The 16,456-nt window shown below is 35.7% G+C and overlaps 6 protein-coding genes across 6 annotated transcripts; 3 read left to right on the forward strand and 3 right to left on the reverse strand.

Moving 5' to 3' along the window:
- Window positions 1-823: 823 nt before the first annotated feature.
- On the reverse strand, window positions 824-4,458 carry I206_106847 (uncharacterized protein; the record flags this gene model as incomplete). Its single annotated transcript, XM_019157327.1, has 6 exons — window positions 824-1,975; window positions 2,162-2,526; window positions 2,604-2,936; window positions 2,994-3,618; window positions 3,689-3,793; window positions 3,859-4,458. The coding sequence occupies 6 exons, from the start codon at window positions 4,456-4,458 to the stop codon at window positions 824-826; spliced, it is 3,180 nt and encodes a 1,059-aa protein (XP_019010045.1).
- Window positions 4,459-5,570: 1,112 nt separating this feature from the next.
- Window positions 5,571-7,349, reverse strand: I206_106848 (transcription elongation factor S-II; the record flags this gene model as incomplete). Its single annotated transcript, XM_019157326.1, has 10 exons — window positions 5,571-5,600; window positions 5,664-5,670; window positions 5,767-5,777; window positions 5,845-6,024; window positions 6,102-6,211; window positions 6,283-6,372; window positions 6,448-6,738; window positions 6,834-7,026; window positions 7,114-7,176; window positions 7,281-7,349. 10 exons carry the CDS (start codon window positions 7,347-7,349, stop codon window positions 5,571-5,573), a joined length of 1,044 nt encoding a protein of 347 aa, XP_019010044.1.
- A 429-nt stretch (window positions 7,350-7,778) lies between these two features.
- On the forward strand, window positions 7,779-8,558 carry I206_106849 (mitochondrial 37S ribosomal protein mS41; the record flags this gene model as incomplete). Its single annotated transcript, XM_019157325.2, has 5 exons — window positions 7,779-7,893; window positions 7,980-8,133; window positions 8,220-8,226; window positions 8,298-8,380; window positions 8,516-8,558. 5 exons carry the CDS (start codon window positions 7,779-7,781, stop codon window positions 8,556-8,558), a joined length of 402 nt encoding a protein of 133 aa, XP_019010043.2.
- A 331-nt stretch (window positions 8,559-8,889) lies between these two features.
- Window positions 8,890-9,138, reverse strand: I206_106850 (uncharacterized protein; the record flags this gene model as incomplete). The annotated part of the gene is made up of 1 exon (XM_019157324.1): window positions 8,890-9,138. The coding sequence occupies one exon, from the start codon at window positions 9,136-9,138 to the stop codon at window positions 8,890-8,892; it is 249 nt and encodes an 82-aa protein (XP_019010042.1).
- A 309-nt stretch (window positions 9,139-9,447) lies between these two features.
- I206_106851 (uncharacterized protein) lies at window positions 9,448-10,950 on the forward strand (the record flags this gene model as incomplete). Its single annotated transcript, XM_019157323.1, has 5 exons — window positions 9,448-9,756; window positions 9,848-9,951; window positions 10,021-10,120; window positions 10,180-10,428; window positions 10,501-10,950. 5 exons carry the CDS (start codon window positions 9,448-9,450, stop codon window positions 10,948-10,950), a joined length of 1,212 nt encoding a protein of 403 aa, XP_019010041.1.
- Window positions 10,951-13,978: 3,028 nt separating this feature from the next.
- I206_106852 (uncharacterized protein) lies at window positions 13,979-16,372 on the forward strand (the record flags this gene model as incomplete). Its single annotated transcript, XM_019157322.2, has 3 exons — window positions 13,979-14,373; window positions 14,528-15,384; window positions 15,540-16,372. The coding sequence occupies 3 exons, from the start codon at window positions 13,979-13,981 to the stop codon at window positions 16,370-16,372; spliced, it is 2,085 nt and encodes a 694-aa protein (XP_019010040.2).
- Window positions 16,373-16,456: the final 84 nt, after the last annotated feature.

Consider the following 16,456-nt stretch of genomic DNA (forward strand, 5'->3'; position numbering starts at 1 on the left):
GCCGTCTATAAAATAAATGACTGTGCTTTTTTTTTTTGGCCGAATAGAGTCTACGCAGACAAAAACCTGATAAAATAGGTTATTAACTACACCAAGCTCTTACATTATTTTACACTTACACTTACACAACTCTGCGCCGTATGACGATTTTTTATCGTAATTAGACAATAATATAAAAAAGTTATTTTAAAAAAAGTCTATATGTATTTTTGTTCCTATTCCTGTGTAAGTATACCAAAAGATATAAGCATGCGTCACTCACTCGATTTTATGTTGGATTTTGACTTTTGAGTGGCGAAAATAGGCATAGCATCGACAATGACAATGACAACGACAACGGTATTTGATCAAGCAAGTTTTTCTTGATGTTGAAATATAATGATTAGTCGAAAACGTCATTTAGCTCAAGAAGTGCGATGCCGAATTTGATTTCTCAATCTTGCTTTATTTCACTTTGCTTCGAATAATTGACTTAGCAGCACAGTTTTGATCATTCATCAGGTGACTTGAGCTAAGACATTTTTTGTATAAATGAGTCTTACTTGAACACCTTGTTGCGCGTTCATTGTACACAGTAAAAAATGATTCATCTAAAAAGCTGTAATTGATTTTTGTGGCTGGTCTAACGATGGTGTCAAACATGATTTTACTATCTAATGCTATTACTATATTCTTAAGTATATCTCATTTATGTTACCAATGATACATACAAATCTTCCCATGTACTTCTCTTCGATGGGATTTTTACCATTGTTATCATCATTAACAAATCATTCATACATACAAACTATACTATAAACAATATCGTATAATGTGAGGCAACTCATAAAATTTCTCTACTATCATCAAAAATATTTTCTAAATCTTCTTCTTTTTTGTATTCTCTTTTTTTTTCTTTTAATTCTTCTAAAATACCAGCTAAAGCAATTGTACCTTTTCCTTTTCCATATTCAGAATTAGAATTAATTTGAACTTTATTAACAATTTGAACTTTTGGTTCAAATGCGAAATAACTTTTATTTGAAGAAGAAGAAGAAGAAATAATTGAACAAGGTGAAATTATACTTTTTAATTTTTCTTCTTCTTTTTCTTTTTCTTTGTATAAATCAAATTTTGAAGGTAAAGGTGGAGGAAGTTGATCATTAAAAGGATTTTGATTTTCAAATGAATGATTATTAAATTTAGGTAAAATCTTTACTTCTTCAATAACTTGAATTGTAGATGCTCTTGACATTGGTCTAGGATAAATCATTTGATTTTGATTTTGATTTTTTTCATTAAATAAAGGATATCTTCCTTGATTATTATTATTTATATCATTTAATTCATTTAAATTTCTTCCAATAAATTGCGGATTATTCATAGTCCATTCACCTTGAATTATATTTTTATTAGAATTAAATTGATTTAACTCATTCAATTCTCCATTCGATGAAAAAGAATTACTCGGAATTTGATTTGGTTCAAAAGAATTTTCAGTTTTCGTTTTTTCATTTCTTTTTAATAATGATTCATCATTTTTAAAACTTTTAGTTGGTAGAATAGATTTTAAATTTTCAGTAGAAAAATTACCATAAAATTTATTTACCCAAAAATTAGATTGTTCTTTTAAATCTTTTTTATCTTTTTGATTTTGTTTTTTAATAAAATCATAAGAATGATAATTATAATTTTCAGAATTAATATTTCCATTAATCAATTTTTCATCATCATATTGTTGATTTTGATTTTGATTTTGATTTTGATCTTTCGAATTTGAAGATAATTTTCTACCTGTTATTTTTAAAAAAATTTGACCTGGAATAGCTAATGAAGAAATAGTTGAACCTAAAGTATTTTTTCTTGAATTAAAAGGTCTAATAGATTCATTTTGATTTATCGGATATTCAAAAAAACTTTTTTCATTAGAATTAGCAATATTAATTTTAGGTTCAATTTTTTTTATTCCTTTATATTCTTTTTCAGTATAAGTATCCTATATAGGATGTTCTTGTTGTTGTTTAATCCAAGGTATCCAATTCATTGAATTTTTAAGATTTTCATTTTCATTTTCATTTTCATTTCCATTTTCTTCTTTTTTTTTCTGTGAATTATTATTTTGTAGATTTTTGTTTTCAATATAAGAATTATATTTATCTCTTCCACCTGAATTCCAAATAACTATAATTAATCCAATTAAAAATAAAATACACCACATAATAATCATAATTCCATAAAACATTCTTTCAGCTTTTAAAGTATTTTCAAAATGATTAATTAATTTTCCTACAACACCTTCGTCTTTGTCTTCATTGGAAGATGAACTTGATCCAATAGCAGCAGCTGCAATAGGAGTTGTAATTTCATTCATTGATTGGTTTGATAAAATTAAGATATTAGAAGGAAGTGTAGGTAATTCGATATGTGCATGTTCAGAAATCCAAGTTAAACCTTTTTCTAAATTATTAATTTTTGATCCTAAAATACAATACATGAAATTGTTAATTGGGTTGAATAAGATTGTACCCCCAAAAGTAGTATTAAGCACTACACAAGTCAAAGAAAATACAGAAATTAATTTAAATTCAAACACACAATTTAGGAAGGAATGATCGCTCGCTCACCTTGTTCAACTTCATTATAAAATTCAACCAAAGTTGTATTGAGTGTTATAGCTGTAGTATTCAACCAAGATCCAAATAATTCATCATCAATTCTCTTTTGATAAGTTGCAATAGCGGCATTATATTGATCTGCATATTCTTCACTTGATTGCATTGCAACTGCGTTTAATTTTGTCGTGAGTGAATTGGTCGAAGCTGCTACAGTCGAATTGGCATTTTCTCTTGCATGAGCTTTAAGTGCGTTAAGAGCGACAAGTTGAAATTGAATAGAAAGAAAGCCTAATAATGAGATGAAGAGTAAAGAAAGACATGTAGGATGAGATAGGTATGATACTGAGATTACCGTTGGTCAGCAATCCTCTCAGGATGAGTCAATGAAATCAAACTCACAGAACCACCTCAAATTCGTTCTTGTTCTATTTGATCGAGTTAATCTACTTAGAATTCCACTAGAATACTTTTCAAGAATAGGATGTTCAACAATCGATACTATTCTCCAAGCATCAATTTTACCTTCCCTTCTCCATTCATCTTCAACAACCTCAACCGTATTTTTCATAGTTCTCCATTTTCTCCATTCCCAAATAATCAATGTTATCCAAATACAAAACAACAATAAGAACATCAAACCTATAGCTGTATTTGATAATTTATGTAATGCTTTGGCAGTATCATCAATTAATGAAGTATCGAGATCAGTACAAAGATCATTTTGTAGATCATTTGCTTTGTTGGAGGAAAGTGCTGACAATGCTGGTACAGGTAATAAAGAAGAATTGAAATTAGCTGCAATTTCAAGTCGAGTTTCATTAATTTCTTTTTTGAGAGTTTCAAAGGGTATTTCGATTATTTCATTCATTTTATTTTTGAGTTCATTCAAAGTTGGTAATGAGGAATTTAATTTGATTAGACTATCCTCGAATGTTGTAGGTACGGTTACATTGGCTAAGAAATCAAGTGAAGGAATAGAAAATTCAGGTACGGATAAATTGACATTTACAAGAGATGTAACCGACTACAATATTTATAAATTCAGTTAAGGATTATATGATTGTGTAATTTGAAAGTAGTGATCAAGCACTCACGTTGATACCGCTTACAGCGGATTGTATCAGGTTGTTCGCACTTGATATATCAGATTGAATTTCATCTCGAATTTTATTCAATGAAGTGGTTATTCCCTCCGTAATCTATCATATCAAAACGTAAATCAGCGTTTATGCGTGATTACAGTTTAAAAAGTATTTCGACTTACCACTTCAACAGCTCCAATGACAATTTCCAAAGTTCCCCTAATTGCCAATTCTATTGTACACAAAAGCATACTTCTATAAGTATCCACTATAAATTCAACAACGACTTCTATTGTAGTAACAGAATCCATTAATAAATTACCAATCGTTAAAATACTAGCTTGAGTAGCTCTTATAACTTCTTGATTAGTTTGTATAGCCAAGTATCTAGGCATAGTTTGAATCGAAGCTGCACCTTTTGCTAATCCGTTACAAGCAGCAAACATTGATTCTTTCAATGATATAGCTAAAGAAGCTGTAGATTGTCGATTATTAATCATATGAGATATAGTTAAGATGATAGGTAATAAACATGGTGATAAGAATGTAAGTAATATCCTAGGTGGAAGTGATAAATATGATTTTAACTCGGTTGATTTTTCCAATGTTGTAGATGTTGTTCTTTGAGGAGAATAAGGAGTTTGTGGAGTAATAGGTAGTGTAGATGAAGATTGGTAATGTGAAAAAGGGGGTCGCACTTGAGGTGTCAACGGGATGATATGGTCTGGATTTGGGTTGTTATTCCGTTGTGGAGGATGAAGGAGATCTGGGTTGTTTGACATCTCGATCGTACACGGTGATCGTAGAAGGTGATCGTTGAGCAGCGGTAAATGATGATAGATCAAAGCCCTATGTAGTATAGAAGAAACGCTATATAAGCGGAGTATGAGGTCGTGGAAGAGCTCAGCCAGTGAGTAAAGGATTTATAAGTATTGTCGAGAGAATTTAGCTGTATTCAAAAATTGAAAGGTTAAAATGAAGAGTAAGAATGGAGATAGCATGTTGAGGATTTAGGTACATCTCATTCACACCATCCTGAATCAGTAATGTCCCGTTTCTCACCAAACTCATACCAATCGTTATTGATCTCATCCCATATTGACCTGTTCAAGGGGGAACAAAAAGCAAGTCATTGAAAATATGACAATCTTTTTGTATTTGTATCATCTTTAAGTTTCATCGAGTTCGTCAGCGTGTTGCTATTCGTATTATTGTTTTGTTTCGTTTTGTTTATTGTCAGTATTTCCGGAATATGTTCACAAGAATCATCCAAGAACAGTTGTGTAAATTACAAGTAATATAAAAAAGGGGGAAAGAGATAATAAGTGTAAGAAAGAACAAAAAGCAAAATCAATGATGAACAGTCTCGCGTTTTATTATTCAACTTGAAACTTGATATTCAGGCACTCTTTCTTTTCCCCACATGAGTCGAAATAAATTAGCTTAATTTGGTACCTCTCGCCTGCATCGCCTTTGCCACTTGAGCCTATGCTTTTTGTGCAATCCATCGCAATCTACAAAAACAAAAATTAATTGATGGACAAGGGATTGATCGCGCGCCCTCGTTACCGAGAACAATTGTAAAATTCAGTAATTTTTGACTTTAGATTTAGCTACGCGGCCGTAAAGGTAAAAATGGGCCAACATCTTTACTATGTTGGCCCATTTTTACTATGATCCGATTGACAATGGAGCCGGTAGAGGATAGTCACTTGGAACATCACAAACGATATATGTATATTCCAAGTAATCTGCTGAATCTGCATGAAGAGATCACTTAATCTCTCATTCTCGGCTCTACGACAGAAGACAAAATCTACAACAACATCCTCGACTTCTACATTCTTGCCTCGACGGTACATGAATTAATTTCAGTCAATCTGATTTATACCATTTAACTGAATTTCCATCTATTTCCACAATTCTGCAAATGGAGGTAGTTTGATCAGCTCTAGCCAATATTTTGATAGTGATGAGCTATACTTACTGTACATCTGTGTATACCAAAAGTAAAATCGCATTTTAGGTCAGCTCGAATATCGTAATAGATATGATAATTGAATGAAACGAATCAGAAGTGTTATACGTACGTTACGAAAGTCTAAATCAACCCATATCGTGCATCATCAGCCAAAATTTCTGTCGAATTGTATCAAATTTGTACTTACGGTCATAGGTTCATCTGCTGATCTAGTCTGCATTTGATAATAAGTACATTTTCTCTGTTGACATCTACCGCACTTGAAAGCGTCCGTTTCAGCTTGAGTTTCTCCTACGGCTTTAGCTTTAAATAAATTCTCAGTAGCTAATTTTTCTTTTAATGCTCGGACTGATTCTGATGCCATTTCCTAAACGATCCCCCGACAAATTATCAGCTATTTTGTTCATGTCTTTCTGGATTGTGAATTAGATCAAAAGAACCTACATCTTTAGACATATTTGCTACATTCTCTGTACTTATATAACCCAACACAATCTCGTTTCTAAGAGCTGGGTTACCTTTATCTTTCAAATTGAGGAATAAAGATCGCATCTCTATAGCCAGATCACAGAGTCAGCTTGAACCATGAGTAACGGAACATTGTATAAGTAATTGAAAGACCCACTTGCTCTATAATCGTTACCAGTTGAATAATTTGTAGCTTTATGTGCGTGTTTCTCGATTCCAACAGCACGCTCAGTCAAGATCTTGTTCTCTGAACGTCATCTCACTCATCGTCAGCTTTGCTCCTACCATTATAATGGGACTTTTAGCTGATGCAGAGACTTACGAGCCGTACTATCCCCAGCTAATGCATCATAGATCATCACCACACACTTATCTCTAACGGGATCATGAGCTCCATCAGAATTATCTGCTCTGAGACTTTTATCAACTCCATCCGTTTTAGCTGTTCGCGGTGTTGTACGTGTAGAATCTATTGTAGATAGTGGTTGACGTTGTTGAGGTGATTGTGGAGAAGGTGATTTTTTTAAAGTAGATTCGTTCTTTATTTCAGGTGTATTTGCTGAACCTGAAGCAACAGGTGAAGGGGCAGCAGGTGAAGGAGCTGAAGAAGTACCTACAAGATATTGCAAGCATGATTAGCTAGCTTTTCTTCTTACATTTTCGTAAATCCAAATTATCCTGTAAGGAAACTGCAGATATTGGACTCACTCTCAGCTTTTACACGCTTCGTAGCACCTTCTTCCTTTTTCCCATTTCCATTATCTCCATCATCCCGCTTACGTTTCTTCTTATTCTCTTCAATTACATCCCTCCATGACTTGACTATTTCCTTTGCTAAACTTGATATTGATGATGTTGTAGATGATCGGAGTTTACCTATAGCTACACCTGCTTTGGAGGACTACAATACCTCAATTAGCCTACGCTCAACTTCTCTCTATTATTTAAAACCTATCCCGGCGGAATTGACAAAGGATGTGATACTCACTCGCAAAAGATCCTCCGACGGTTCGACTTCGACTTTCAGCTTCTTCAGTATAGTCACTACTTCCTTTACGGATGAACACAAAGAATGTTAATGAAAAATTACAATATGTCATGGCGCATCATCGAAATGCATCGATTCCATAAATTGTGACAGGCTCAACAACTCACATCAGTCTTTCCATCTGCATTGGCAGCGTTCAGCTCCTTCACGAGTCCGGTCAAAGTAGCCGCGTCCATCTTGGTATTTCGACCTTTTTTGGTTTGATTTCGAACCGTTTTCGCGGGATCTGATTCTTCTGCGGATGAGCGATGAGACCCTAGATCTTCCTGATCTCGCTTGCTGAAGTCACTGAGGAATGTCGTTTGAGTACTGTGTAAGCATGAATCAGGAGGTCGAAGATAGGAGAGATGTCAATACCGGCAAATAGACGAAAATGTCGAAATATCGAACGTTTACGTAATGTTATTTTCAGATTGCAGATTAAGCAAAAGTCGGATTATAGGTATTTTGATTGATAGTCAAGTTAATATATGTTGGACTTTACTACTACTTCAACGTGAACTTCTCATTCATATCATCTTGAAGGTTTTCATAACTCTACGCACTCGGCGCATCATCATTTGCTAGTTGTTTTCCCCTGTTACATCAAGAATTGCTACTCCGCGATGTTTTTACCTTCACTTCGAGCTTCTTCCTCAAAACTCCCTGTGATATTAACTGGACAAAGATCATTATCATCTACCACAAGGATATTACAAAAAGCTCCATTACAAGCATCAGGTTAGTATTTCACTACATCTTTATCGTTATATTTATCTCTACATCTTGGAATATAAATTTGATAAGCTGATTTATTTTTTATTTAGCGGAAACTCCTACACCTCAATCATTATTATCTTTGATAGGTAGAAATGCAGATACGAAATTAGAAGCTCATTCTGAATCATGGGAAAAATTAAATGAATTATGGATGAAAAGTGTTAAATTATATGACGTTGGTTTATCCCATAAAGAAAGAAGGTATGTTAAAATATTCTATCTTTCAGTTCTTTCAATGGAATAATTCAAAGAATGTTATAAACTGATTCATGTAATATGTGTTATAGATATCTGGTATGTATAAATAAATAGTGAAAATGAATTATCAGAAAACATGTTGATTTGATTTGATATTGATTTTATAGCTTTGGGCATTTTCAAGGTATTCTCAAGGATCAAATCCTTCTTCATTTATTAGACCTCCTAGACCACCAAAGAAGTTTAGAGGGTAAGTCATTTGCTTATGTTGTCGAAGATCTTCATTCAATGCTGATTTTTTCCTTCTCTTTTACTTTCTTCTCCCGTTCTATTACTGACAATCATAATAAAAAATATCATTACTTGTTTCGCTGGATACTTTTAGATGGGGTCCAAAAATACAACATGGTGTAAGGATTAGAGAATAAAGCGATTTCGCGGATTATACAAATATGCATTGATCATGAGGTTCTTATGCTAAATTTACAACTTTTGCGAACAATTCTTATCCGACTATTCTTGATCTTTTGTCTATGCTTTTATTTGACGGTATTTCTTATGATTCATCAGTTGCAATTGATGAAGTTGAGCATTACGAGGAGTGATTACCGGTACAAAGGTATCATATAATTGTATTTAATGAGAGATCACTTTCATAACCTTTTGTTCTAGCTTTACAGGTAAATTAGCATCATCAGTCAGTCAAAAAGTCATTATAGCTATTACGAAAAACAACTAACTCAATTATCAACTTTATAATTACTTTTTATCCTCTTGGGTTACACCAAATTCCCTAGTTACTCTTTCCCATTCATTATCATCTTCTTGATCTCTAGCATATCTCATTTCCTTATTTTCATTCCATTTCCAAGCTATTAATTCACTTAAAGTATGTCCAGGTGCAGGTGCTGATCTTGGATTGGTTTCATTTAAATGAAATGCTAATAAACCTGTGAAAATACCTAAGATGGGATCAAGTGTTCTAGAAAGAAGATATGTTTTGGCCATTTTTAATATTATGATTTTAATATTCTAGTAGCTTTGGCTTTGTACAATATCTTGTTTCTTTCTATGCAATTTCGATATTCCTGAATAAAAACCTTGGATGGATGTTTTGACTATTCGTTATGTAGGAAAGGATCATTCGGCTCAATGGGAATTAAGTTGAAGATACCGTGGGAAAGTAATCATTATAAGGTGGAGGGGAGGATCGTCATAGTTGACTGGGATTGAACGCTCAATGCTACACATCCATCAGTCATATACCTTCACAGTTTTGAACAAGACACGACCACCTCGTCAATCACTCGCTCTAAGATGTCGGAGCACAATGAAATCTCATCAAAGCCCCCACCTTCGATCGGCTTTCAATCAGCATCTTCATTACTTAAAACTCAAAATATAAATTCCCCTTCTACTCATGCTCCTTCCACTTCTTCATTGAGAAACGCTTCAGGCGGTCAAGCACCTATTCCGGACTTACCGGGTCCATCAAACATTGCCAATTCACCTTCAACGCCCACAAGAGATACTGCGAATGCCCAAGCTGGTCCTTCGAGCAGTAGTAGTAGACCAATTAACAGACCTGCAGCTAGTAAGAATAGTATAATATACAGTTCTGTTCAGGTGCGTTAGATGACAGCTTCATTGATGTTCAGTACTCCTCATTCTGGGAAATAATCATGAATTTGATTGAAAGCTGAATGATCACCTATAGAGACGAAATCCTGTATTAGGCTCAATACGGAATGTCGGTGTAGAAATTGGAGATATAGTAGCTGATTATCAAGTTGGAACACATAATGGTGTTCTATTCTTAAGGTGAGTTCATCTTGTTTCAACATTATTATCGTACTTATTGGTATTGATGCATTGTACCTTATATCATAGTTTGAAATATCATCGATTACATCCTGAATATATACATACGAGAATTGAGAAAATGAAAGGTAGCTATAATCTCAGGATCATCTTAGTTTTATGTGATGTCGTAAGTAAGGTTATACAAACTTTTGACAGTTGTAGGATTGATGGATTATGATTATATAGGCTGAACATCAACAATCTTTACGCGAAATTAATAAAATAGCAATAATAAATGAATATACAGTATTTGTAGCTTGGTCAAATGAAGAAATAGCACAATATTTAGTTTGTTTTAAATCATTTGAACATAAATCAGCAGATAGTCTTAAAGAACGTATTCAACAAACTTATCATGATCAATTACAACATGTTTTAACAAGTGGTAGAAAAGTTAATAAAACTGATGCTGATAATTTAGCAGCACAATTTGGGGTAAATTTATTTCAAAGAATGTGCATTGAAAGAGAATATGAATGAATTACTGATTTTTTGATATGATAATAGTCTTTCGCAAATATATCAAAACAACCTTCTAAAATACTTTCAAATGTAAAAGGTCTAGGAGCAACTAAAGTCACTTCATTAATAGATGCATTCAATAAACCGTTTTTAGTTGGTGGATTGCGTAAAGAAGATAAGAATGGAGAAGGAATTGTCAATGTAGCAGAAAGAGACCGACAAGCTGTTGGAAGTGCTCGAATGGAAGGAAATGAGGAAATTACCATTGAAGATATAGGTAGTCCGGATTGGCCTGATGAAGTAGATCCAGAAGAAGAAGAAGAAGAACCAATACGTACAAGGAAAAGAGTATCAAGTCCATCTAGATCACCTGGATTAAGTCCTGAACCACGTATACAGCTTGATGATGCTGTATGGCAAGATCCGTTAGATGATGATGATGATGAAAATGATCCTGGAGATCAACCGAGTACGAAAAGGACCAGAGTCTCGTAGTGCAGCAGACGTCATGTATGATGCATCGTCTAAATTGAGGATACATGCGGGCACTTGCGACCTCACATTCTAGCATTAATTACCACAGTTTGGTCGCATACGTCGAAAATATGAAAAGAGAATCACATGTAAGGGTACGATCTCATGGTCAACAACTGAATCACCACATTAGGAACTTAAATGAAAACCAAATAGCATCGGATCCAATCTGTCCGTTGATCTTGTTCTGATTGTCAGTCAGGGTAAATGCGAGCGACGACTTTTTTCCGAACGTTTAGATTAGGAGATGACATGTGAACGAATTAATATGTGCTGCCCTTTGATAACTGGATCATGAGGATCGTCTACATCAAACTGAGAGAAGTTAATTTTTATCAGATTATACCGTGGGCTTACCAAGTTATGATTTTTACACATATGTTACATCTTTTACAAACATCCCAATAAACTCATATCTCCCAGAATCGAATACATTTTTAGTACAGTATATTCTAAGCGATCGATTATTTGCGAAACGAACAAACAATAAAAGTACGTTTTAAATCATTCATATAGACAAAGTATTCCTGTAAATTAGCTTGAAACATTTTATTGAAATCGGAATCGGAATCGAATCGTTTAAGTTTAAATTGATTGTACCTTAAGGTACCATTTTACTGAACAGTTCCAAGATTAAAAAATCTGAAACTGAGCTTTGATCATCTAGTTATTCGCACGGAAGGAGTCGTATTTTATACAAAGTATTTCATTTTTACCGTAGTGTAGTATCGGATAAAAGTTTTTTTAGTCTGCTTATCAAGGGGTCTTACCATTTATAAACACGATTGTTCTTTATATCGTGGAACATCATGACAAGTGTTTCTCCCTAAACTCGTAATATTACTTTGACAAAAGTCTCCTCAGCCTATATGAAAGTCAATTAACAAATCCAAGATTTGGAATCTTATGATATACTTAAGAAAGGTTGACGCATGCTGCGAATTGACTGCGTTAGCCCCCCGTATTTCCTGTGTATTTTGTCACATGTCCTGCTCCTCATTCCATTACCTTGGTATTTCCACACTCATATTGAAGCAACGGCATATCGGACCCGGCCCGGTCAAGTTACTCGGTAATATATCAGAATGCGTTACTTTAGACCCTATTCGATCGACCAGAAATAAGCCATCACGCCTTTTACAACTTCTTTCCCGATCAGGGCGATCATTATTCTTTTGGAATAGTTTCCGATTTCCTACTGCTGAATACGTCAAAATGACTGTATTGTCTTATCATTCTTTTTTGAAAGTAATGAAAGGTAGACATGACCAAAAAAAAAAGACTCTGAAGGTTCCCCACTGGTCCTTTGGGCGTCACATACAACTGTTATGGCGCATGATAAATCATACTAAGCCTTAGCCGAGATAAATCGCTATTTTACATCGCCACAAACGTAGAACTTACTGTAGGCCGCACTTCATACACTAATCAGGTCGAGTAAACGACGTGTTCCGGTCAGATTTCGATGTGCTCCGTTCTAGCATCGGAAGTAAATTGTTCAACAAAGAGTGAAGAGTGTAAGAACGTCATTTCCCACATTTTTACTTTTGACGATGATACGCCAACTTCCCCCTTTGTGCCTCATTCGTGATTTTACTCCTACGGTCGGTGCAACGCCGAAATCAAACTTCGGCGCAGACCGACCACTAAGTATGATTGATTGATTGATGATTTACGCATTGACCTTGTAAACTGGTTTCAATTTCGCCCTTTTTACCGAATATTCTGACTGTGCTTTTCCCCCTCCCCTCTTTACCCTTATCCCAGGAAGGAGCTAATCGAAAGTGGAGAAGAAAATTAAAAGGAAATAAGTTGTGGCTCAAAGTTTCATAATGACATCAATAATTACGCCAAACCATCAAAAAAAACATCAACAAATGATCAATAACCGGACTATAGTCAAAGCTCACAGATTTACTTACTATCAATCACCATCTAATCACGTTGGTCAAGCATGCACTTAGGGAGGTAGTCAGAGTACTTAGGTACTCTGGGAAGCAATAAAACAAGCCGACTCGATTTGGTTCGTATGATTGGACAAGCTTGTAAGGTCGGAAGTAAACCGATTATACCGACACACTTCAACACCTATTCAACGTTTTACGATCACATTTCCTCTTTAACCGAGAATTATTAGAGTATTTACTAACAACTCATGATAAAGTCCTTTGGTTATTGACTAACTCACTATACTGTATGTGCATACAGAACATTTACTTATAAGGGTTTCTAGTATATTTCTCTTTTCTCCTCTTTTTCCTGTTTTACTCACAATAAATTACATTCACCACTTTTAAACACAAACGTTTGTTTTACACAGATTGTAAACAATAAACCTATCACACAACACATCTACTTCATCGCACATACAACAACAACACATTCTTATCCTTACTCTTCCCATCAAATTGCGAATCCTATCCTATCTTACTGTACCTTGCTTCGGTCAATTCCCGATTACACCAAATAGTCTAAAAAATCAAAACAAGAAAGACATTACTTCGCCAACCCCCTGTTTCCTCGGTTTATCTTTATCAGATATTTTCCTCTGACATTCTACTTCAATTAACCATAAAGTAAATTGATATCGTGATCCGATTCCATAAGAAAATTAGATTAGATCAATAAATAATTAATCGATGAATTCGGCTTGAAGCGTACGGTACAAAGAGCCTATCTTCAAGCCCTCCTTGATTTGGGGATATAAGGCAAACCCAAGAAGAGAATACCCCATCTTCATTTCCCCTTTCGATATACCTCTTTTGGATTTGGTCATTCACTCCAATACACAAACTCTCTAGTCCTTCATACAAATTCATCACATATATACACCGGCGGTACTTTGAAACGTGATTATTTCAATCTATCTACTCCAATCTCTAACTTGCTATCTTCCACTTGCACCATCGCCTCCCCCTTTTTGATACACTGTTTGTGTTGTTTCGTATATCTATATCACCTCATCATCTATTGGAGCAGATCAGACGCGATGTTTTCTACTCCTAATCCACCCAAAACACGTCAAACAAACTATTCCGCAATAAGATATAACAGTGACAGTCAACAAATCCAGACACCCACATCTACACCCATGTCTAGATCAACAAACTCATTGATACAACCACTTGAAATTAATTCTGAAATTGATCCTCAATTAACACAACTTTCATCTTCACCTCTCCTTGCAAATATACGTCAATCAACTGTACCCTCTTCTTCACCTTTTGTACATCACCAAAGGATTACTTCAACTTCGCCACCTCCATCACTTGAGCGGAATTTGCACACTTCCCCAATGCAACCACCTTATCCAAACACACCTTCTCCTCAATCTTACGGCTTAAGTGGTACAGTCATCGTCAACGAGCCTTCATCAATAATGCAGTGAGTCACATCTTTTTTCTTTTTGTCTTTTATTATTGTTACGCAATCAATCAGATTCACCATCATTATTTTGTACTTCATGGCGAAAAAAGGTGACATCGGCTGACTATGCTTCTTCTTGTCCTTGCCCCTTTCCCCGATCATTTCTTAGTAGATCCAATGGTAATGTATCTGAATGTGGCTCCGGATCAGATGTTTTCATGTCACAAGCTGTACCCAAACCCCACCTAAAATCCGCTTTACGCCCTTCCTTATCGCACAATGCGATGCAAAACACACCTTCACCTTCATGGCCTAGAAGAGTGATGACTACTGGATCTACTTTACCAACTACATACCCAATTGATGATCGGCTAATGCGACAAGGAAGCACTGGTATACCTTCTATTGCGCCCGCTGTAAACTTCTCCGCTTCGGCATCTTCGGCTGTTTCCGATAACAATAACAACGTTTCTCAACATCAAACTCAAAATGATTCTATTGTTCAAGGTCATGTACATCAACAACAACAACAACAACTACAGTCAACTAATCATCATCAGCAACAACAACACGAGGTTAACACGCCTTATCTATCGACTTCTAACTCTACAACTTCGACTTCAAATACAAATACAACGTCTCATATTCATGTTGCCACTCATCCCCATCCATATCCTCATCCTCAACATCAACATCAATCTTATTACAATCACACTACTCATCCTCAAGAGACACACTCACAATCACAATATCCTTACGACGGTTATCCTTCCTTGACACCATCGTCCTGGCAACAATCAATGTCGACCACTTATCAACCACAACAACAATCGCCTTATCATTGGGGTATGCACCACATGGCTATCCCTCAGAAACAGGATGAGCCAATCTTAGCTCCTGGTGAACTACCTGCACCAAGACCACCTATGTCATATGCCGCACTCATTGGTGAAGCTCTACTACTAGCTCCTCCCCCTCATCAGCTATACGTTTCCGAGATTTCGGATTCTATCAAGAAAAGGTATCCTTGTGAGTGACTTTACATTCGCCACTCTACTTCTCCCACCATATACACCATCTCGAGTCATGTTCATCATGATATCGCCCTGTTTGTACCCTTCGCTCGCCGCACAGATGATCCGATGACCGAGCTGACGAGAATTGTCTCTTTCCTCTGCGAATAGACTACCGACAGAACCCTACCAAGATTTACAATGGTGTAAGACATCAAACGTCAATGTGCAAGGCGTTCGTCAAACTTCCTCGACCTTTCGGCGACCAATCTGGCGGTGCACGAAAATGGGCCATTCGAGCAGGATGCGAAACGTGGTTCGCTGGTGGCGGTTACCATCCACCTTCTTCAACTCCCCCTTCGAACAAGACACCTAAAATAGGAGGTAAAGCTAAAGCTACCGCTCGATCAAAGCATCTAATAATCGGTACCTCAGAAGATAAGAAATCCCGAGCTTTATATAATGGTATTTACCCTGATTCCAATTCATCGGGTGAAGGACCCTCTTCGGGTCCAGCATATGACGGTAGTTCTAGACCAATGATTCCTTACTCCCAATATAATTCATCTGGAATGTTATCAAACGGATATAGTGCACCAGCTCCACCACCTTCAAATGGTCATTTACCTCCTGGATACCATTACGTTCCCATTCAACCTGCACATGGACATCCTCAACCTCAACAACCAATATATGTACCTGTTTGGGGTCCTTATGCTACTCCTCCTCAGCAACATCAAGAAGGTAATGGTTATATGCAAGGTTATTCTCAAGATTCAGCATCACCCGAACAACATCGAGATCAAGATCAATCTTCATGGGGAAGAAACAGTCTTACCAATGGTAATGGAATTGAGACTCAATCCAATGATGGTACTCAAGTCAGCTCGACTTATGACGAAGTGAAGATGATCAATCAACCTATGGGATCACCTTCCCCTTCTCATCATTCAATTAGTCGATCTATTCACAGCTCTCACGGTGCTTCCCCTGAGACCATGTAAGATAGTTGAATCAGCTTGTTTGATCTTGAGAAACGGGAGACAAAGAAATTGAACGCATGAAAGATAATATGATTAACGAAAATA

The sequence above is a fragment of the Kwoniella pini genome, chromosome 10 (assembly GCF_000512605.2).
Source record: "Kwoniella pini CBS 10737 chromosome 10, complete sequence".
Taxonomy (NCBI): domain Eukaryota; kingdom Fungi; phylum Basidiomycota; class Tremellomycetes; order Tremellales; family Cryptococcaceae; genus Kwoniella; species Kwoniella pini.